The sequence below is a fragment of the Sinocyclocheilus rhinocerous genome, unplaced genomic scaffold (genome assembly GCF_001515625.1).
Source record: "Sinocyclocheilus rhinocerous isolate Xijiao unplaced genomic scaffold, SAMN03320098_v1.1 scaffold813, whole genome shotgun sequence".
NCBI classification, from domain to species: Eukaryota; Metazoa; Chordata; class Actinopteri; order Cypriniformes; family Cyprinidae; genus Sinocyclocheilus; species Sinocyclocheilus rhinocerous.
The window spans coordinates 111,348-135,179 of NW_015654524.1; the positions used below are offsets into that span (position 1 = coordinate 111,348).

The 23,832-nt window shown below is 36.9% G+C and overlaps 3 protein-coding genes across 4 annotated transcripts in view; 1 reads left to right on the forward strand and 2 right to left on the reverse strand.

The window, feature by feature from the left end:
- LOC107717548 (F-BAR domain only protein 1-like) overlaps window positions 1-11,628 on the reverse strand; it is a 67,988-nt gene extending 56,360 nt beyond the window's left edge. The window contains 1 exon segment of the mRNA XM_016524327.1: window positions 11,550-11,628. The gene's annotated coding sequence lies outside the window, so the exon portion shown is untranslated.
- Window positions 11,629-12,226: 598 nt separating this feature from the next.
- LOC107717549 (zinc finger protein 692-like) lies at window positions 12,227-22,862 on the reverse strand. 2 transcript variants are annotated; one of them, XM_016524330.1, is made up of 13 exons: window positions 22,810-22,862; window positions 19,464-19,492; window positions 17,316-17,474; window positions 16,917-16,948; window positions 16,077-16,571; window positions 15,929-15,998; window positions 15,761-15,838; window positions 15,578-15,682; window positions 14,694-14,744; window positions 14,363-14,441; window positions 14,087-14,201; window positions 13,059-13,158; window positions 12,227-12,886 (listed from the first exon to the last, which is right to left on the reverse strand). In XM_016524330.1, the coding sequence occupies exons 2-13, from the start codon at window positions 19,469-19,471 to the stop codon at window positions 12,604-12,606; spliced, it is 1,575 nt and encodes a 524-aa protein (XP_016379816.1). In that variant the 5' UTR covers window positions 19,472-19,492; window positions 22,810-22,862; the 3' UTR covers window positions 12,227-12,603. The 2 variants fall into 2 exon arrangements, with proteins under 2 accessions (XP_016379816.1, XP_016379814.1); XM_016524328.1 differs by lacking the exon at window positions 22,810-22,862 and adding an exon at window positions 20,080-20,085.
- The window catches only part of LOC107717550 (leupaxin-like), a 4,175-nt gene continuing 1,233 nt past the window's right edge, over window positions 20,891-23,832 (forward strand). The window contains exons 1-6 of the mRNA XM_016524331.1: window positions 20,891-20,971; window positions 21,969-22,093; window positions 22,686-22,738; window positions 22,874-22,973; window positions 23,141-23,404; window positions 23,493-23,666. Of these exons, the coding sequence (XP_016379817.1) occupies window positions 20,959-20,971; window positions 21,969-22,093; window positions 22,686-22,738; window positions 22,874-22,973; window positions 23,141-23,404; window positions 23,493-23,666 (729 nt within the window). The 5' untranslated portion in view covers window positions 20,891-20,958. The remainder of the gene's footprint in view (window positions 20,972-21,968; window positions 22,094-22,685; window positions 22,739-22,873; window positions 22,974-23,140; window positions 23,405-23,492; window positions 23,667-23,832) is intronic.

The window sequence follows — 23,832 nt, forward strand, 5'->3', positions numbered from 1 at the left end:
TATATATATATATATATATATATATAATTTTTTTCAGACACCAGTTGCTTGTCACATTCAGATTGGTTGTCATAGTAACGACACTAATTTGTGGAGATTCAGTGCATTGAGTTCCACAAATCTGAATGCATTATTTGTAAATTGACTGTTAAGATAAACATTTTGCACAATTTAGTATCTGTAATATCATTGTGTTGCCACTAGATGCCTGTATAGCCCTATGTAACAATCCCTAGTGGCTAAGACATTGCACATAAATCACACATAAATTAATTTTATTACATTTTGATTTGGATACTATATACTATACTACTACATATTGTTTAGATATTATCAATGGCTACTTTTTTGTCTTTATCTGTTTTTTGTTCAATTTTTTTGTTGTTGTTTCTTGAAACATTGATTTAAAGTGTCAGTTATTGCATTATTATTTCAGTCAAACCTATAAAACCCCTTTGTTACCCCAAACTACATATAAAAGCTTTATCAGTGGCATAAAAGTAACCAGTGCAGCTACTTAATCATTTGCTACTGGTTAACGCGTTAACGTCCCCTTTAAATAACGTGACGCTCTGCCTCCTATTAAGCGCTGTTGGAAGTGAATGAATTGATTCAGCATTTCGACACCTCCGTAAGGATGCATTTAACTCGACAAAGCGATCTAATAAAGGATGTATTGATCTCGTGAATTAGCGAATTTTACTATACAAATATTTTTTAATTGGATGTTAAAGTTTATATGGGAATATTACGTGACACACTGATCCTTTAACAATGCATTGGCACAAAAAACGCCATTTGGACAAATCTGCCACAAATATTTGGACAAATGTGCCACAAAAGTGCCACAAAAACTGCCTAAACAAAATACTGATTTTGTGCTTTATTTACTGTACCAATATTTTAAATTGGCCTTTGAACTTAGCTTTATTGCATGGCAAAAAAAAAGTGTTACCTTGCCAAAGCACTGACAGAGCCCACTGATCTAATGGCGTTGTTGAGCGCTCCAAATGCAAACTTTGCATGCAACAATCAGGCAGCAATTGACAGCACTCTGATCTAGTGGCATACAGGCATCGTCAGATTGACAGTACTCTAGCCCAATAATGTTGGGGGATCCAGTGGGGGCGGCAGTCATATTTCAGGGTGACCGTGCCACTCTTTATCACAACCCTGCTAAAAGTGCCAGTACGTACGCTCATTGGCGCCCCTTCAGCTGGTGGCGCCCTAGGCGACCGCCTAGCTCGCCTATGCCTAGAAACGGCCCTGATCACAATCTTACGGCTTATGTAACTTGGTACTTCAACTCTTTAAGTATTAAAACAAACCAAGAACGTCCACTTAAACATAAAGCTCACCAAACGTTGCCAAGAAACGCAAACTTCAAAACATTTCTCTAGTCATAGAGTATCAACCTACTGAGAAATTCCTCAAACGCCCCTGTTGAACTCGTCATGCCCTCTCATTCTTCCTTGGCCGTTGAAAATATTCCCAGTAAAACCTTTTTGCACCTCATAAACTGTTTTATGCTGTGTTGAGCACCTCATATTCACTTTTGAGACAGGTCTGCTACACGGTCTTCAAATAAACCTACAAATGGTTTGTCAATAATACGAGAACATATATAAGCATGCAAAAATTGACACACTTTAAATTCAAACTGAACAAATGCAAGATATGTCATTCGGTTTTATAATTCAAAGTCTCAGCTCGTACGTATCAGAAATGGCACCGCAAATCAAATCAGACAGCGCTGGGAACATCTGAATCAATGCGCAACCAAATTAAATGCTGTGCAACTGTAATTATTACATCAGCTTGTAATTTGAAGGCAGTTAGATGATCTCGATAGGCTCATATGGAAGTTTGCATATTCTTAGGATGCATGAGACAAAGCCACAATCAGAAGCACAAACTAGCACGGTTAACTTGCTAACAAATGCTAAAAAAAATTGTTCTAATACAACTTAAAGAAGAAGAAAAAAATACTTAATTATGCTTCATACATTGCTTTTGCATTAGATAGGCGAGACACTTTATTTTTTCCAAGGCTGAAATGACATTCATCTTTCCTGCCTTCTACAGTCGCTATGATTGATGTTTGCTAAGCTTATCACTTCAATTATGCCGTCTGGGGCTGAACAATTTCCCATGATGCAATGTATCAGTCACTCTGGTCATTATTTCTGCCATTTCCAAGACGTCTAATGACATTGATAACGTTCTAATCTTCAAACCGGTCGAATGAAAGCAGATTATGTCACCGACGATAACGTTTCCACTGGGCGTAACCCGGCCGTCGCGCCTTCTCAATCCATTTTCGGCATTTATGCATGAACTATATAGCTTCATTTTGTCCCTCAGATCAGATGAGGCCATTATCCAGCCCATCTCATGACTAAAAGCTCCCCAACTCATTACGAAGACATCACAACATCGTTTGCAGTTGTGAGGATTGATTACAATACAGTTGTCTTCTTCTTGGCAGACAGTGATCATATTAGCTCTGGAAAGCAGAACAAGGTGTGCTGAGTGTGTCTGAGGGACATTAGAGCAAGCAAGACACTTAAAGACTAATGTTTCTAGACTTTAATCAGTACTGGACCACTGATACTCTTTTTCGTTATGGATATAAATTGTCTTTATACCTGCAGTACAGAGTTCACGAGCTGAAAGGCGAAATAAACGGCTTCACCACTGACAAACTGATAGAAATGGTAAAGTTTCGTTTTTCTGCAGTAATGTACATCGGTAAATATCCACCTCATCCAGTGAATCATTCTTTTTTTATGACTTACAAAGTATCTGGTTACGCTGTGAGAAATGGCAGCAAATGATTCAGTGCGTGAGTGAACTATATTCAAAATCAATCTGAATCGCGAATTGCTATTTCTTGCAAACCCGTTTAACCGATTAGATCATCAAAATAGTTATTCATTTGAGATCTGGCATCGTTAATTCTGGTGCTAAACAGCTGATAAAAAACACATAGATTAAATGCTTCTGAATGGTGTAATTACTTAGTTTGTCCAGCAGAGCGCGCTCCATTGTTTGCTACTGGCGACCCAGGTCAGTGTAGTGTAGAGATATGTGGATGAGCTCAAACTTCACCCGAGTCCGCTGCTTTCTAATTATCCGCCCGCCACCCACCTGCACCTATATCTGATCGTCACATTACAATGATTCTAATTCTTAGTTTTGCATGATGATATGATGAATGGATGGCTCATTTTTAACAGCAGATTCAGTGATGTTCAGTGACGTAGAGCTGATCTGCACATCACGGCACGTGTCTGCGGTGCATTAAAGCCTGTGTTACGGCCACCGGAGCTGATCGCGGCCATTCAGTCAATGCTAGTGTTTATACCGGCCGCGCTGCGGCCCAGAACTCATGCTTATCACATCGGTCACCTCACATCGCGCCGCTCGCATCCGGTGTAGAATAGAACCCATTATAATCAGTGATGTTGTCTATAGGGATGCACCGAAATGAAAATTCTTGGCCGAAACCAAACAAAATTAAACACTGCGCCGAAGGCCGAAGGCCGAATACCGAATACGGTTTTTCGAGTTTGTTTCCCCATGTATTTTGCCAAAAAACATTTTCACCATTGCATAAATTAAAAAGCCAAAATGTGCTTTTTACTGTTTTGTCTTGCTTTTCAAAGAAAAAAAATCAATAACAATTTAAAAATATTTAACACTGAACATTTTTAAAGGGGTCATATGATGCGATTTCAAGTTTTCCTTTCTCTTTGGAGTGTTACAAGCTGATTGTGCATAGATAAGATCCCTGAAGTTGCAAAGACTAAAGTCTCAAAACCAAAGAGATATTCTTTATCAAAGTTAAGACTCTGCCACGCCCCCCTAAAACGGCTCATTCTAACACGCCCCCACATATCTACATCACCATGTGGAAATATTTGCATAATGCGCCCAAATGATCACGCAAAGAAAGAAGGCGTGGTTTCAAGTAACCGCAGTTAGTGTTGAAGCAACATGTCAGGGAGACGCTGTGTTTCTAGGCAAAAGCAAAATCACTTTATTTGGCCTTCCGGAAGTAGATGCAATTAGGAATCATTGGTTAAGATTTATTTACAACAGAACAGCACAACCCAGATGTTCGAATTTGTGCAACGCATTTTATGGACGACAGTTTTTTTGAACCTAGAAGAGTACAAGGCTGGCTGTGAGAGGCTGATGGCACAACACGTCACGAGTCGATCGAGGCCAATTCAATCAACTGAAATCATCATCTCATGTTTTAATAGAGATAACGTGAGAGTAACATTTGACCTTCCAGAGGAGGAACAGACTGTACCTGGATGTCCTTCAGGAGTTTGGACGCCTGGTGGAAGTTGAGCCGTGTGTCTATGGGACGGTAAACACACTTTATCACCAGCGGCTGGTACGGAGCCAGAGAAGTCCGGCTCTGTTAGAGTCAGAGGTCAAAGCTTTTCAGACTGGAGATTAAACTACACGACAATTGTCCCATTACATTTTTCCATCCCAGTTTCCATGGCAACCGGTCTAGATATTCTAATGGATTTCCACTGGGGATTCTGCATCATTATAAAACCATTATGAAAAATATTAGTTTGTAGAAAAGAAGAAATATTGTGTCAATCGATGCAAAAAATCGCAATGATCCTAAAAATAGTCATATGAAAAATATAGTGTTTTACCGTATTGTCCCGAATATAAGACGATGTTTTTTTTTCTTGGAAATACATCTGAAAAAACGTGGTCGTCTTATATTCAGGGTCTAGACTTTGACATGTCAATAATACACCCACAACAATAGGTGGCGCCAAATACGCATAAAACGAGTGTGCCATGAAATACGTAATGTAATGCGTGTTGTAAAGATCGCGAGTAAAAACAAAAGAAGAAGAAAACCTTACAGCTGCATGAGTCGTGACTGTCACGTTAGCCTGATGGGACCAAACTCTCTTTGTGATTTTAAAACGTAAGACAGTACCCAGATTTGAAGACTACAGTAAGATTTTACTTCTACTGTTAATAAGATTTTGGTAGGCTACTATTTTAGATGGATAGCCTAAATGTCCTAATTCAGATGGGCTACCTGTTTTTTTTTTTTTTTAATGGTATATCAAAAAGTGTATATTTTTTTAATGTGATTGTTGGTACATTTTACCAGTTTTTACCATACTTTCAAAACAAAAATTAAAATAGGAAAAATATGCAATATGAAAATAATTGAAGAAAAAATGTGTTTTAATGAGAAAAAACAAGATTTGGTTTTTAAAAAGCCTTTTTCCAAAAGGTACATCTGGAAAAAGGGGGGTCGTCTTATATTCGGGCCAATACGGTATAAATAATAATAAAAAGCTAACTGTAACATCCAAGCAGAAAACACAACAGTGCATTTCTGTTCAGTGAAGTATAAAATTGCCTTTATTACAATCACAATCAAAAATATCTCCATTTGAAGTGGACTTTGAGCTTTGTAACTTTGCAGATCTTTTTTATGCTCAAACAGCAACATTACAGACTAACTAAAGTTGAAAAAGTGAAAAAGCATAATAAGACCCCTTTAAATGTTTTCTTTATAACGGTTATGGGAGGACGCTTAATTCACCGCGTTGCGTTCTTATTCTGTACCATTCTGCTTGCCTGTAGGCTACATATATTTTTTTATTATCTGTATACAGGATTTGGTGTTCGTCCATAAGCCGCATTAAGAGTTTTCTTTATAATGGTTTTCTATAGTAAGAAAATGCTTGCAATTCAGCGCGTTGCCTTTATATTCTAGGCTCATCTGCTTGTTAAGTACATATTTTTAATAAACATACCGAAATTTGGGCTTTTTATATGATTGTCTTCGTCCATATAGCTAAGCCACATTAAGTGTTTTATTTAAGCTAACGGTTTTCTATGAGGGAGATGGCAATGCTTAATGTGAAACTTTAACCGCTGCGCTCATTCTGGGCTATTGTTTGTCTGTAAATAGGCTATTTATAAATAAGCTGTGCTGCACCTGCAGGACTTGCACGTCCATGTCTGTCAACGAACATTTCCGTCAGTAATTTCGTTAACAAATTATATATAATTAATAATTATATATAATTTGTTGTACATATCCATTCATATGTGTAAATAGTAATAATAATAACAATAATAATAATAATAATAATAACGGAATAAGCAGGCTAATCAGCCAAAATTGTAATGTTTTTAATAAAGGTGTGTATTCTGTAGTAATGTTAACAGAGAAATTAGATCTTGCTATTAAGAACTTTTGGGAGAATATAGGACAGAAGTCAAACCTTTATGGCAAATTTATATCTTGTTCAATTACTAAATGTAAAGGACACTTCATTATAAAATTTTTTTTAAAATTACACTATGACTAAAATAAAAATGTGGAACAAATAACACTGCATTTTTTAAACATACTTTTTTTTTTTTAAAGGGGTCATATGATGCGATTTCAAGTTTTCCTTTCTCTTTGGAGTGTTACAAGCTCTTGGTGCATAAAGAAGATCTGTAAAGTTGCAAAGACTAAAGTCTCAAATCCAAAGAGATATTCTTTATAAAAGTTAAGAGTCAGCCACACCTACCTAATTGTTGAGGAAATACTACAACTTTGCGCTGTCGATCGCCGGATCGGCTTCACCGTGGACGATGCGGAGTCCAGCCCGGAGTCATCACATATGGTTGCTGCAAGCCCGCCGGACGCTCCGTCGAAATCGCTGGCCGCGCCGTTCTCAAGCCCGCCGCCTCTGCAAGTGCACAAACAAACACCGTGAACACACACCTGGAGCAGTGGATGTGATTCGCTCGTTGTAACCTAGTTGGAGAGACTCAATGCTACAGGTGCATCTCAATAAATTAGAATGTTGTGGAAAAGTTCATTTATTTCAGTAATTCAACTCAAATTGTGAAACTCGTGTATTAAATAAATTCAATGCACACAGACTGAAGTAGTATATATATATTTTGTTCTATTTGTGTTTGTTAAGTTATTTATAATAAGTGAAGTGAAGTTTACTGTTATAAGTGCACTGATGTCAGACTTGTTTTGAATAATAAAGTTTATTGTGAAATTGTTAAATACCCTGCCTCCACTACATAGGCCTATGTTTGTCACATCATTATAAGTGTTTGATCACCACATTTGAGTTATAATTGCAAAAAATGTGTTTATGTATATATATTCTGTTTATGTAGGCTTGATACTGTATTCTATATACAGTACCAGTCAAAAGTTTGGACACACGAATGGGAAGTGTTATAATATAGCCTACACATAAAAAATACGGTCGATATATCGGTATCCGTCATTTTTTACTCCCTAATATCGGTATCGGCATCGGCCTCCAAAAAACCCATATCGGTCGGGCTCTAAACATTATATCACTTGATGAAATAGAGGGCTATACGTTTCTGGCAGCCATAAGGTTATGTTTTTATTTAACAAATTTAATAGGATATTTTTACAGTGCATTATTGACTACAGCATACATCATTTGTGATTTTGGGTATGTTCCTCACACAAAGCTACCATATGACTTCAGAAGACTTGTAATATGATTTGTACGGTCTTCTTTTATGATATTTTTTGAAGCTTAACAGTATAAATGACCGTTCACTTTCCTTGTAAGGAAGGATCTTAGCCATTCTCCCCAAGATCTCCTTTTGCGTTTCAGCAAATAAGCGTTTCAGAAAATAACAAGGAGTTGAGGATGATCAAATGACGACATTTTCATTTTTGGGTGAACTATTCTATTAAAACATTTAATTATAAACTAACTGACACCAATTGATACTTATGGAAAAGTCCCACATCCAATTCATGTAACAATGACCCACAATCAGGCTAGGCTCAGAGCCACGTTCCCTTCTCCAGGCTTCTGTGTGCCTCTAGGCAGCCCAACAGACAGAAATCCTCCATCTGCCACGGGTTGCCAAGCTTTGCCCACAGGCGCTGTCCTGCTTGGCAGGGATGTAGGTGAGCCAGCAGCACTGACACACAACTACAAATCTTTCAATGCTGATGCTAACGACCACTAGTTAACAGCGGATGACAAAACAAGTGACAGGAGGACTGGACCAGACTCCTTGAAATTTCAGGTTTTTGGTCTGCTAAAATAAGATGATGTTCCTCGGATAATGAGAGAGTCCATGCTAATGCAGCAGGTTCCCTCTGATGAAGTCTAATCAACAGGACCAATGCAAGCCGATTCAAATTTAAATGCAAAGTACTGCGCATCCCCCACCTCCCTCTCTCTATCCTTCTCTGCAGGTCTTCAGAGTCAGGGGTGTTTCTGAATGATCCCTCTAATCTCAAACCGCACTGGCTTTCATGTGTCTCGACTCTTTCGGGCCTGATAATGGATCTACCTTGACTTAAAAAGTGCCAGACTGACTACAACTCAGCAGGCCCGGTGTGGGGTCAAAGTATCTACTGTTAACTTCAGCATGAACTGACGAAGCTAACCTATTAAGAAGCTAAAAGCTGGAGATGAGATGTAGAGCCCTTTCAAAGCTCTTCACTTCAGTAAGACTCAGAATTATCCAGATGACTACAGGGTTCAGAGCTCTGATCAGTCTTTTATATAAGGTGAGACAGGATGTACAGGATGTATGAAATGGCCTCCAAAATCAGTGTGAAACTTTTAACAGAGAGAATAGCTTACTCTACAAAACAAAAAACAATGCATTCTGCATGCATGCTTGCACTGGCGAGCCGTGCAGCACTGGATGATATCTCTCGTGCATACAGAGGAAATGCAGCAATATCAGTCTTCAGTCCTGGCCTAAAAATTAAACTGTGTTTGCAAGACTCAGACGTCATCTCACACTACTCAGAAAACCAGATCATAAGTTTCATTTCTATTAAAAGCCTTTTATCCCTTGCAGTGCCGTCAATGCTGATGCTGAATTTCTAACAGGCTTTAAAAGTTGTTAGCTTTTATTCTGAGATAAGTGCAATGCTAGAAGTGTTAAAAACCAACAGTTTTGGACATGAAGTCAAAATGCATAATGTGACTAGTCATGGTACAGAATCAAAATTTCAATTTGACGACCCTAACAAAAGTCGTATGTTTGATTTAATAATGTCTACATGTGTGCACTGAAATCTTGAAATAGCATTAGGATGGTCTTCATGTAAAAAATTTTTTTTTAAATAGCACGTACCTGGGCGAAACCAAAATCTCAAAACAATTAGCATACAATTATGCAACTTCATACCCAATATCTTGGGTTTATCTCATTTTTACTAATCCATAACTTCTGATTATTTTTTCCCATTTCTCTGAAATTTAAAATACTGCAACTAGACTTTGCTCTCTTTTCTTAATGAGTGCAAAATGAGGTGAGTATTTAATAGCTAATAATGTAAAATGAAAACATACACTGATGTATAACTGTCAATTACATAACTGAACAGAAACACTTGGTCATCAAATTTATGTTAACAATCAGTTTAATTCATAATGATTTGATAAATCAGTCTATGAATTCAATGTCTGTGATTTTTTTTGTCAATTTTTTGAATTTTTTTTACTGGTCACTTAACTCGAGAACCTCTCGGAATTTTTCACAATTTGACGAGAATCTGCATTACAAGAATCAGATGGTTGAATGGTTTGTTAATTTGTTTTTAAAATCACTCCTGCATTCTTTCCTATCTTAGCCACATCTCAATGCCCTCAAGTACATCTTAATTGTCTTAAGAATGTTATGTTTGTGTACTGTAGTTACAGATTATAATTTTGTGAATCTCTGGGTTCCTTTAAGGATAGACTAAACAAGAACAAGTCAAGACACATACTCAAAGGACAATCTGCATCTGCATCACACGACTCTTATCATGAGGCGGGAATACCATGCCGCACATTAACAAAACACGCTGCAAGAAATCACACAGTGAAGTTAAGTAGAGTAGAGTACAGTGTATATGAGCCCCAGGATCTGTGTTGCACAACAACTCAGCTTTGCAAACTCTTTTGACTTTGTGGGAATATGAAAAACTAGCCTGCAGCAATTCTCCACAAATCAACAACCACATGGCACTATAGCTCAGGATGTGACACTGAGCACCAAGTGTTTCTAGAAATAACCTGCCACACTTCCGAACAGGCGACTGGCCACTTCTAGAGATATTTCTCCTGATCCACTTCATTAAGAATGACAGGGACATTATTCATCCACACAATTTGCAAAACAAATAATGCGTCCTTTAAGGCATGAAATTCGACAGTCTAAATAGAGCTGCTTTTAGAATCTTAGTGAATCTACACGGATATAAAGACAAGCCATTCTAAAAAGTATTCCTTAAAACTAACCAGTACTTGTTACTAGAAAGTAATCCAGTTATTTATTTATTTTTTTACATGTTTTAGTTTCACTAGTAACCATTCATTTGATTTTAGTACTTCTATTAAATACTGGTAGAATTTATTTATTATTAGTGATCTGTATCTGTTCAGTCGCTAGTATACTTATTAATTACATACTAATATAAATTTTTTTCTACTATTCTCTATTCCATTAATGACAAGCAGGTTAACTGTTCTATTGTTACTATTTACAATTTGAACATATTTGTCACTGAATGGAAATTTTAGGTTCATATAATATCTATGCACTTCCAATTGCTGTTGCTGGTACCTATTCCAGTTTTACTAACTATTCTATAGATTCAACTGGAAGAGACACAAGTGTCTCATAAATGAATACTAGAATCTAAAACATAAATGCAAACAAAGCTGGGACAGATTCAAGTATTAGTGCCAAATAAATAGCTACTAGTAAAATTAGGTACCAGTAACAACTGGAAAAAGTACTTATTCTTTAGTGAATAATGAACCAAAGATAATGTGGAATTTGTTACTAGAATAGTACCTGTATGTAATGAATAAGTACTAGTGACAAATTGAATTGATTAATAGAGTCACTATTTTAATAAATACTGTCCTTGTAACTAAATGTATAGTTGCTAGTTAAACTAAAAAGAACAAGTCATCGATGGATTATTTACTAATACTTTAAAATAAGCATTAGGCCAAATAACATAAATGTAGATGCTAGTTAGATACTAGTTAGGCATGTCATATTACTGTACATAGACTGTACAAAAGATAAAATACATAGAATAAAACACATATAAATTAACAAACAAATGAAATACAAACAAATTCCACCTAAAAGACACAAAATCTCCATTACTTTGCCCATCATTATTCTGTCACAGCAACTTCCTTCCAGAAAGCACCGTGTCTAAAGTCTTTGTTCTAGACAGAGGGAATATATGCACTGATGGGAAACAGCACAACACATGCTGTGCGCCGCCAGCCCAAACTGAAACTGATCTTGTTGGAAATGATCAACCTTTTGCTCCACAATGCTGACACACTGAAACAGAGATGCTCCGCCGGGGAAAGCCTCATCACTGTCAGTGACACACACGATGCGCTGCCTACTGCTGGACGCCTATTATGTTGCTTTCCAGGTAAAATGTTTCAACAGCATAACCAATGACTTCATACTGTGCATAGAAACGTAAAAAAGTGTGTTACCTGGTTGTGGTTTCAGTAAAAACAACCTGGCTCATTTTCATCGCCGGTAAACACCGGCAGTTGTTCCCACCGTGCCGCGTTCAATGTGTTATGGAGAGTAAGAAGGTTTGAACGAATAGTTGACAGTGTTCGAAAAGCCCCACCCACCCAGTGCTCCTATTGGTTCACCTTTCCCGTCACTCAAGCGTCACCGGAGCAAAACTTTGTAGGCATGGCAACTGCTTTTCTAATGCCGCTTTTCCTAGCCAATAGAATAATGGTTCAATTTCATGAGGCAACGCCTACCTGCCAAAGACAAAAGTCATTGGATAAAGTGTTTGTCAAAGTAAGCCTTTACAAAAGGCGGGAACCCTTGAGTTCGATTATTGTGAGGTATGCAAATTCATTTCTTTTCCGAAATTCATAAAGACGAACCGCTGTCCAAATGGCCACAAAAATGAAGTACTCAGCACAAAAGCAAATTTGGCAAAGTGCGCATCAAATATTTTCTGATAACTGCGATTTATGCATTTGCACAGGAAAAAAAGAAATAAAAATACAATAATAAAAGAGCAAAAATGTCTTTTTGATATTTTTTAAAAGCAGCACACAATTCCATCACAAAATTATATATATCAAGTTCAGTCAATAATTTAAATGACACAATGTCACAATTAATCATATTTATATGTGCCAAAAATTTAAAAGCAGTTTCAACAAATTGACAATTAATGGGTATTGACCATATTATTGAAGGCTCATAGTTACCCATGAGCAATGTGTGATATAAGTTAATGACAAATTTAATAATAAAAAATTATTATTCATTAATACACTGACCTTAGTATGCTGATTTAGGTCATTTTACATAAACACAGCCTCTGCATGATGGCAAAACAAGACCTATTTATATTTTAAAAACCATCAAAAAAACGAATTAATGTCTCAGATATGCATCACATGGCAATTTCTCAGCTTTTTTTTATTAATACCAATTAGCCACACAGCAGAGTTTGCTCAAGGTCAAGGATGCACAAATTGTTGCATATTTAATCAAAACACTACACAACAAATGTTATTCTACAGCAGTGTGATTCTTGGAAGCAGAAGGGGAAGATCCGCTGTGCCCCGAGGGATGTGGGAGTGGGTCAGAGAGAGGAAGGGGAAGAGTCAGTTCCGGAGTGGGTGTATTATAGTCTGGGTGGCTCTTGCTACAGTGAGCCGTGACATTGTCTCTCTTTTCAAAGCGCCGACCGCAAATCTCACAGGGGAACTGGTAGGTGCTCTCAGCATTGTGCTTTCGCACGTGCCAATTCAGAGAGGCTTTCTGTCGACAGGTAAAGCCACACACCTCACACCTAAAAAAGAGAGACGGTGCGGGTTATATCTGGAGCTGAAAATTGTAGTAGCAAACCCTTGAGCAATATAGTTGTTCTGTTAAATATTGATGGGATGTTCATGTAAAAATTAGTTTGGGAGTTTTGGTATAAACAAAGGGCCTAGTGCACGTGTGTGTGGTGAAACTCATACTGCAGCGGTTTCTCTCCGGTGTGTATCCTGCAGTGGATGATCAGGTTACTGCTGGTTCGGAATGCCTGGGCACAGAACTCACAGATATAGTCTCTCTGATCTCACACACACAAATAATCATAAAGAGAGAACCACAGCATGAAAAACACTAATTTACTGTACTTGTCCAATGGTTTTGCTTGCGGAAACAGATTTTACATTGGACAACAAAATTAACAATATTCCAACAATTATAACAACAATATTAATAGTATTAACGTTATATTAAATAAGAAAAACTTTAACATTACATTATTATATTTTCTTGTACCTTCTATAATTGTTCATAGTTTTTGAGGAAATTTTTTGGAACAACTTTATATTAAGTGTCTCTACCTACAATGCACTAACATCTAAAATAATCATTTGATACAATGCGCTTATTTTGTAAGTACATGTTTTTATATCGTACTTATATTTTAAAATACCTTAAGGTAATTACATCTGTAATTAATTTCTGTAATTACATCTAAGTACACTGTTGACCCTACCACTACTCCTTAACCAACCCTTAAAGCTAACCATACCACCAAACCTATCCCTAACCTTATCCATTTTGGCACCTCTTTAATCTTCTACCAAATTAACTGAATGAAATATAGATGAATTTGTGTCAAAATACAGTAGAGTCTGATTAGATACCCGGCCTTACAACAAAAGTAAGGCAGTAAGGCAGTAACAACAAAAGACATGGGAAGTGTTTTCTTCTCTCTTTTAAAAGTTAATAAACCTATTTTTTTCATTCTATTATTGCATTCAGCATTGTTGTTTATCTGCAAAACAGACCTATATCCCACAAGCTGACAACCACTGGATTAGAATAATTTAATTACCATATTCATTTTTTTTTTTTTTTACCTGAATAGACTAATGTTGAGATACTGTCTGGACATATCAATGCATGCATATACTCATACATATAGTGCCTGTCCAGAAGTACACTGGATGACATTTATCACAAATATCATTCATATGGACTAAAAACTCACTACTATGTAACTTCTCATGCTCCTTCAGATGCTTCTTAAAGTCGAATGACTTGCTGCAGGTGGGGTGCGAGCAGATAAAGGTCTTCTGCTGGAGATGTTGGTACTTGACGTGATGCTGTGGAGAAGAACAGATTGTGAGATGCTTTTCCATAAAACCTTTTCTTATGGATCAGTGCAGAATAATGGAAATTAGAGTTCTTCTCTCTCAGAGTTGTTTTAGTCCAGTAAAGATTAATGAATGTGTCATGGACATGTCAATACTGACTCAGCACTCACATTTAGATATTGCAGACTAGAGAAAATCTTATCGCAGCCTTCAAACTCGCAAGGCAAAATAACTTTGGATGTTGATTTTCTGTAAACACAGAGATAAGCATCATCTAAATATGACGTTAACATATGATGCAACAGGACATTCAAAATAAAACCATGGAAATATTACCAAATACATAAATAAATGTTCTAATATTTAAAATATACATAACTATCTATACATAAAAAACGATATAAATATAAAATACTATATAAATGTTTTTTAAACCTATAGGTTGGTTTAAAAATATATATTAATCTAATATATTTATCTTGGTCAAATTAAAGAACAAATCGTTTTCTTTTGCCACCAATCTGGGACACGTCATCTTTCAGTAACTGTGGCCTGGAGAGAAAAATGTACAGAACTTGTACAGGTTCCATTCAACTTATTGGGAATCAAAATACAGAAATATGTGCTGTTAGACAAATCACCTGATATTTTTAAAGGGTTAGTTCACCCAAAAATGAAAATTCTGTCATTAATTACTCACCCTCGTGTTGTTCCAAACCTGTAAGACCTTCGTTCATCTTCGGAACACAATTGAAGATATTTTTGATGAAATATGAGGGCTCTCTGACCCTCCTATAGACAGCAAGGTAACTACCACGTTCAAGGTCCAGAAAAGTACCAAGATGATCGACAAAGTAGTCCGTGTGACATCAGTGGTTCAACTGTAAAGTTACGAAGCTACGGTAATACTTTTTTTGCGCAAAGAAAGCAAAAATAATGACTTTATTCCACATTTTCGTCTCTACTGCATCACTTTGGACGCACGTTGACGACAGTACCATGACGCGAGCATGTGGCGGTGCCGGCGCTGACCCGAACGCTCGTATCATGATACTCATGATACTCCACAAGTGACGCAGTAGAGACCAAAATGTGGAATAAAGTCATTATTTTTGTTTTCTTTGCGCAAAAAAGTATTCTCGTAGCGTCGTAACTTTACAGTTGAACCACTGATGTCACACGGACTACTTTGTCGATCATCTTGGTACTTTTCTGGACCTTGAACGTGGTAGTTACCTTGCTGTCTATGGGAGGGTCAGAGAGCCCTCATATTTCATCAAAAATATCTTAAATTGTGTTCCGAAGATGAATGAAGGTCTTACGGGTTTCGAACAACACAAGGGTGAGTAATTAATGACAGAATTTTCATTTTTGGGTGAACTAACCCTTTAAGAGTTCCTGCCTTTTTGTTGGCATTGTGTGTCTCAGGAGGATCTGCTTTACTCTGGGTCCCTCTGTTGGTCAAATTCAGCACTGCAACGTCCTCATTGCTAGGAAACAGAGAGTTAATTTAACTTATGTCTTTTTCAGTCATTAAGTGTTTCAGTACAAATGAATAGCACACATACATATCGGTGGGACTTTGGTTTTCAATGGAAACTCTTGCAGGTCCATCTCCTGTCAGCTCATCACTGTCTGCTGCGGATCTGACAGTCAGAAAAAAAATCAAAGAGACTTAAAACTGAAACAAAATATTGTAAATACAACTAAACAACCAAATATGCAAAGATAAATACCCATGATCTGAATGTAAAAATTCAACAGCCACATAATTTCCTTCCTGTATCCCAGGAGTCATTGTAACACCTTAACACATGGTTGTAGTTAGTCCTTGAATAACAAAAACAGCATATTTCTTTAAGAAAAATACTTTAAAACAGTCACCTGCATTCTTGTTTTCCCTAAACATTTCAGACCTTGTCTTGTGTTTCTGTTCTGTGTCATTTGTGGTAACTTCAGCATTTTCTTGTTGTTGTTGTCTGGTTTTTAATCCAGTCACCACTTCTTGTCTTTCTATGTCTGTGTCTGGCTCCTTCAGCCGCCTCCTGCCTCGTTGTTTGAGTCTCTTTGGGCTAAATGCAGTTCTATCACCTTGATTTTTCGATGTCATTATCTTCTTAAGAGGAGACCACAAAAAATGATGTCCATTTTCGCAGGTGTATTTAAGACACACGTCCACCTCAGATGAGTCTTTGGACTCAGTTTCTCTTCTCCCTGCTACATGAGAGCTCTGATCTCGCTCTGTTGTTTTTTTGACAGTGCCAGAATGCAGGACAGGGGGAAGAGGGCACGTCTGTCCATGGTTGTGGACCAACAGGATGAGTTCCTGCAAAGACTCCTTGGTAGTTGACAAAGTGCTTGTCTCTCCTTTCCCATCACCTAAAGAAGCCCAATGTATAACCAGAGTAGACATTTAACATATATATAAACTCACTTAATGTAATACATTTTTCAGAAAACAATATCTTAAGTAATTCCTTAAATAAATGCATTTTGATTGAGGAATTTTCAAATATATGTAATGGGCAACAAGACAAAAATACTAAGAAAGAAAATCTTGCATTTTTTTGAATGTTTAACAACACAAAATATGTTTCATTTAGTTATGAAGAAATCATAGAGGTTAATATACTTGATAAATGATAAAGTATTATAGAATCAATTATGTCAGACTTGTCTTTTTGTTGGTGTGCTATGCCTTTAAGGAGGGAATCTGTGGTTTACCTGAGCACTTGATACAAACTCTTGAAGCATAGCTGCAAAACATAAAGCAAATGTCATTGTCAGTTAGACCACATTTTATCTGTAATGCTTCACACACCACTAAAAGACCTGGCTGTCAGCCAAACCTCAATATGTTTAGAACTCCATAAACCACAAGTTCATCTGTGCTTTTCTGCCTATACTTTCTTTTAAGCTCACTCATAATTCCTGTATTTTTCCTGTATGATTTGGAGCTGGTTCAGAACAAGTGGAAAAAATCTGAGTCTCATCTTCAAAGCCAGAATCAACAACTGCCGATGCAATTCAACAGGAATTCTAGAGCGTGCATCCAGCGAACTGTCATCTAGTGGGTCTAAGGGTAACTGTATCTCTCTGCAGAACAGGATGACTGTATTATACCTCTCCAGCAGATGCTGAGCGAGCTCTGAGTGAAGAGAGAAGCCCAGTTTCTCTTTGAGCTGACCCCAGCTCTGCTGACCCGAGCCCAGCCGCACGCGAGACTTACTCCTGCGGGCATCTAGCTCCCTGCGCCGCTGACTGCGCTGAGTGTCTTTAGAGCAGTGGTCACCAACCTTTTTAGGCCCAAGATCCCTGACCTCGGCCTTTATGAAAGACAAGATCTACCTATTGAAGAATTTATAGAAAAAGACATCCCAGATTGTACTTCAAATTTGAGGCCTTTTACTTAGTATTTTAATTAGTGATGCGCCGATCATAGCTGATTCAGAAGTGTGGTAAAAAATATAAAAAAGGATCTTAATGTTGTTGTGCTCTTGAGCAAGGTGTTACATCTAAAAACTAATAATAATTCAGACATTTCCTCTGACAAGGTATGATATTGATAAGTATACTTTAGATTAAAACCTCCATACTGTGCATTTCCAGTATGCAAGCAATATATAAAAAATAAAGCAATGCATGTCTAAAACATTGTTATGTTTGTCACTTCCCACAGTCAAGTCCAACAACTAGTCACCCAGGAACAAGAACTACCAAATCCAGAAGACATGGAAGTCACTCCACCTGAGTCAGAAATCATGGAGATCACCCCAACACCAGGAATCTATGTATGTAGAGGGAATGTTTATGTATTGCTTGACTTGGTTATGTATTTAACTTTCCTGTTTCATAAAGGTGTTTATGAGCAGCACTTATTAATTACATTATTATTGGAATTCTTATATTGCACACAGGACTCAGCGGTGATGAAAAACATTCAGCTGGCCTGTAAGTGGGTGGAGGAGAACCAACACCACTTTGCTGGGAAGATTGAACTGCCAAAGATCTTAAGGATGAAGGAGGATGATGCCTTGTTGGCTATCGCAATGCGAGACTTGTTCATAAACACCATGTTTTATGAAGGTGAAAGGGATGAAGAACAAATTCGGGCTCCCTTCCTTTTCACTTTTCAGAGAGTAGAGGACATGGAATTATTCTTGCAGGAAATACGAGACAAAAGAGATATCCGTGTGTCTTGTTTACACAACCCTCATTTGTGAATCTACCAGTGGGTTACTGTTACTATAATGTAAATATTGATTTTTGTTTTGTAAAATTTCATTAAAATTTTGTGTGAAAGAAGTGTTGTGTTCTTGAAATATATTTATGATATTTATTATTTTATATCTTGCTATACCATTAAAATTTTGTGTGAAAGAAGTGTTGTCTTCTTGAAATATATTTATGATATTATTTTATGACTTCTTATTATGACATTTTATCTAGATTTAAGATTTATTTTATGTTTAGATGCACATTTTGCTAATTTGGGTTAATAGAAACAAATAAATCCAGTGCATCACTTGTAGGACAGTGGAGTATGTGACTATTAAATTATCTTAACCCAAATGTTGGAGAGGATGCCTCACTAATCTCAGAGCATGAAGGTTGAGTCTATCTAAAATTACAGTCAATATTCCATTTAAATTTACAATATAATAAAAAAAATTACAACCAGCCTGTTGGAGTTCATGCATTCACATATACATACAAAAATGTGCAGATTACATAAATTAGTCTAACTTTATTTATTATTATTTATTACAATTAATCAGATGATTTAGTTTAGTTCATAAATAACCCACACGTTAATGCGGTGGCCAAAAATTAAAGAGGGGTGCACATATGGTAAGCTTTCACATTGCCTGCTAAGTCATTTACATAATCATATAGCATACGCTTTTATCCAAAGCAACTTCAATCCAGTGCGTTATGATTGGCCGAATACCTCAAGCGTGAGACGGAAATATTACGCCCTTCACCATCATGTGATGGCGTGTCCCGGCCGGAGCGACGACACCAAAACATTAAAACCCATTACAAACGAGGCATTTGTTGCATCCAGTGGGGACATAATTACTGATTATAATGACTTATACTGTCTTTTTACGTGTTGCGTTGCATTGCATCGTGCCGCGTAAACATAAAACCCTGTCTGCATTTGTGATCAGAGAAATGACAAACAACAAGTGCATCATCAAAAGCATTCTCTCGCGCACCCCTGCTGGTCGGTCTGTGCACCCCAGTTTGGGAACCGCTGCTTTAGAGGATGACATTACACTGCCACTCAAACGACACTGAAGATGGAGAGAGAAATCAGGTGAAGATGATGAGAGGTTTGTATGTCCGTTGCTGTAGTACAAATGTGGACTGAAATCATCAGACAGATGAATAAATTGTTTAATAAATGGCAATCATTGGTTTCCAAAATGTCACATTTGCAAAAGGTATTGTAAGAGCACTGTAATGGTTTTAATTACAGTTACAGCACAACTGCATAAATAAAGGGCTACCATACTAATTTATTAATATTAATCCATTATGACTACTGTATTATGACTATTATGGCTGTATTATACTCATTATGATTGATACATTCAATCCATATCATTTAGACATAGTTTTCTGTATTTTTTTTTTCATAGAAAATGAATAGAATATAAAACGGTTCATATAAAATCTAATTGATATTGAGTCGAGGTTGACTATTATGTTCTGAAACATTAAGTGTTTTGTTGGGAAACACAAACACATTTTAAAATTTTCAGGCTATATTTTGCACTCTGTTCATGGAAAGTGCCACCTCACGCCTCAATTTATGTATGTGCATAATATGTCTTAAGCTGACAACTTGTAAGTAGCAGGAAAGAAACCACTGACATACCTCAAATAAGACTTTTAAGGAGGACCCGCTCAGTCGATCAACTCAGTCTATCGCTAAAGTCGGTATAAAAAGCATTAAAAATATCTCGCGATGAAAAAGATGCTACACAGAAAATTATGAATATTGGCTGAATTCATCTTCTCAGTGCGATTATGTGAAATATGTCATCACTTCCAGAGTATTATGTCAAGCGAGCTGCAGAAACAGAAAGCAAATCGGAAGTTTCCTGTCCCAGAAGTCTTCGCGGCACAGCTAGGATCTATGGGAAATGTAGTCCGAAAACAAACATCTGTGCGATATTATAATTTTATATGATAATTCAGTGTTTTAAGCATTAAAAGGCTTGATCTAAGTAATTTCTAAGAAGTATAACTGTGCAAACAAAATAACAGAATTTATTAATATGCACATTATTGTTTACATTTATTAAGCAAACTACCTTAATACACTGTGTGTCATGATTTCAATAGCCTATAATTTACACATTTAACATTTTCAATAATTTCCTGAAATATAGACTAAGTACACTTGGTTTTGTAATACCACTGCATTTATTACTACTACAACTAGGCTAATAATAGTAATAAAATTAAAGTATTTGAATAAATGGGTACACACTCCCATCTAATTTCTATAATAGGGCCCACACAGCCACTAAAAACATTCAAAGTTCCTGTTAGCAAACGGTAGCAAAAATGCAACAGGGTGAAAGACATGAGATAAGGAGTGTAACGACGAGAACTCAAAAAGGAAGCAACATCAGTTTGACATGTGAGACTGGGCTCAACCCACAGCTGCATGCATCAGATCACCCTACCACACATCACTAGAAACACACAACGCACACTGCTTACCTCTCATCTCACAGCCCAGACCACAATGGACGAACTCGGTGAGTTGTTCAACTATATGTCTATTCTATATGTCATTCTAACAATAAAGTCTTAATCAGTGTAAACATATTTGTAATCCAAAGACTGAGATGATTATCTTTATTTTCTATCATTTTACTACAGTTCTCTGGTAGTCTCATTTAGACTGTGGCCTATAAATTTAGGTCAAAGGTATTTGTGGTATGTGAATTTTTCTGTGACTGTTTCAATGGTTTACTCATATTGGACTAAAACACTCATCAGCATGCCACACATTTCAATGCGACCAGTGCATTATCAGTGAAAAGCTGTGACAATTTAGAAAATAGACAAAACACATGAATGAATCGACACTGATGCTGCTGAACCAAACAACAGCATCAGTGTAGAGTCCCTGAAGATGCAACAGGATGTAACAGGTTTGAATACAGGTTTATACCCAAGCCGTTCTAAGAGAGAGTTTGAAGTGTTGTCATCCAATATATATATATACTGTATATATATATATATATATATATATATATATATACACACACACACTGTATATAATAAAAAAATTTGCTGGTAGCACTTTGGTATACTAAGGATTTATTTTTCTTCTCTGCATGTGAAAAGTATTGACTCCTGTCACTCTTAAGAATAAATTGATGTTCTTGTGAAGGATTTTTTTTAAGCTCCCATTTTTCTTGGTATTTTGACAGAAGTGAGTCAGATAACCCATGTCTATATTTCTATATTTCTATGTCAGCAAAAAAGCATGGCAAAAGTTTGAAATTCATGTGTTTGTTATTTTATGTTCTGCATCCGTTGCGATGACAGCGACGTGCCTTTTCACTTCCTCAGGAAATGACACGGATTGCTAACGTACAGTGGCTTTCCTTTAGTTCAATCATAACCATGATTACTTCAGTGCAGTGCTCTTTATTTATTTTTTGGTCAGTGTATGTATCAAAGTTTGTGTTCAGTGTTCACTGATTTCAGTGCAGGTGTTTCACATGTGTGAATTTGATATTGCAGACATGCTTTTAGAGGAGTTGGCTCAGAACTCCACCCAGACTTCAACTGTTCCTGCACCCATTCCACCCAAAACTCTCCAACTGGGAGCCTCGGTTAAAAGTAACAACACAACTCAGCTTGAACAAGTAATTACATTTCAGGCCAATTAATTTTCAAATTGAATTTAAACAAGAATTTGAAAAGCATTAAAATTTCAAAAACTTTCACAAACAGTTTGGTGGTGGTAAGATTAGTCTCTTATGCTCATATTATTACAATTTTATATAACTCTTTGAATATATTTGAATATATTTTGAAGTATAAGTTATTCTTGTGACAACAAAGCTGAATTTTCAGCAGTCTTTACTCCAGTCTTCAGTGTCACATGATCCTTCAGAAATCATTCTAAAATGCTGATTTGTTGCTCAAGAATCTGATTATCATCAATGCTGAAAACAGTTGTGCTGCCTCATATTTTTGTGGAAACCATGATGCATTTTTTCAGGATTCTTTGATGAATCGAAGGTTCAAAAGAAGTATTTATTTGATATAAATATAAATAATTTTTTAACATTATTTTGCTGTCACTTTGTATCAATCTAATGCATCCTTGCTGAATTAAAATATGAACTTCTTTAAAAAATAACACCTTACCGACCCCAAACTTTGAACTATTAAATATCTACAGTATTTAGTCCCAAACTGAGCCATTCTAATGTCTTTCTCCTCCCATTGCAGACGGAATCCTCTGGATTTGTTGCTGGTCCAGGAAAGACATGTAATCCCTACAGGTATACCCACCTCCCTCCAAAATCTGGAGTAGAAAGAGCCTGTCCATTGACGTATCTTATTTATAAAATACCTTTTGGCATACATGGTGTCCTTGGAGGTTCAGCAGTTCAATAATAAGAAGAATCTTTTTCTAGTGTGGTTCCAGTCCCCGTGGAGGCCGGAGTGATGAGTCCCGGCACAGCTACACGAGAGCTCGACTCCATCATGAATGAGCTGCTAGGGCTAGGCCTGGAGGTGAGCGAAACATGCATCAGCTGCTGGATGTTAAATCACTATTGCACATTATGAGTATCACCAGAAGAGGGCAGTAGAAGCATATAAAAGTTCCTAATTTATGCCCCCTTGTCAATTACTGAAAGAAAAGTCATTAAAATTGACAAAAAATGCTTTATTTTGTATAGGTTTCAGAACCCACATCAAACCCACCTCCAATGGCTCACAAGTCAATGAAAGACAAAAAACCGGAGGAAACTGAAGAAAGTGATAGTGGAAAGCAAAAAGAGGCTAAGAAACCACAGCATCCTCCTCTGTCAGAGAAAGTATCCAAGAATGTGGATGCTATAGATGACTTGCTGGGCTCTCTCAGCTCAGACATGGAGAAAATGGGGGTCCGGACAGCTGCCAAAGGCCACTGTGCTTCTTGTGGCAAGTGTATAGCTGGGAAGGTACTACCAAGAGGCAGACAACAAATCTGCAAATTACTAATCAGTTTTCTGTACTAACAAACATGTCATCCTGTATTCCAAACTGCAGATGATCACAGCTTTGGGTCAGGTGTGGCATCCAGAACACTTTGTGTGCACGGCATGCAGGGAGGAACTGGGCACATGTGGCTTCTTTGAGAGAGACGGCAAGCCGTACTGTGAGAAAGACTACCAGAACCTCTTCTCCCCTCGCTGCGGTTACTGCAAGGGTCCCATTACTCAGGTGACCTGCCATATCAGTCTCTATTTACAGTAACGGAAGTAATTGTGAATTATCACAAATTCTTGTAGTAAACATTGTAGTAAACCAAATTATTATGAATTATTATAATATTATAAGTAAACAAAATTAATTAATAACCTAAATGGTTATATATATGTGTGTGTGT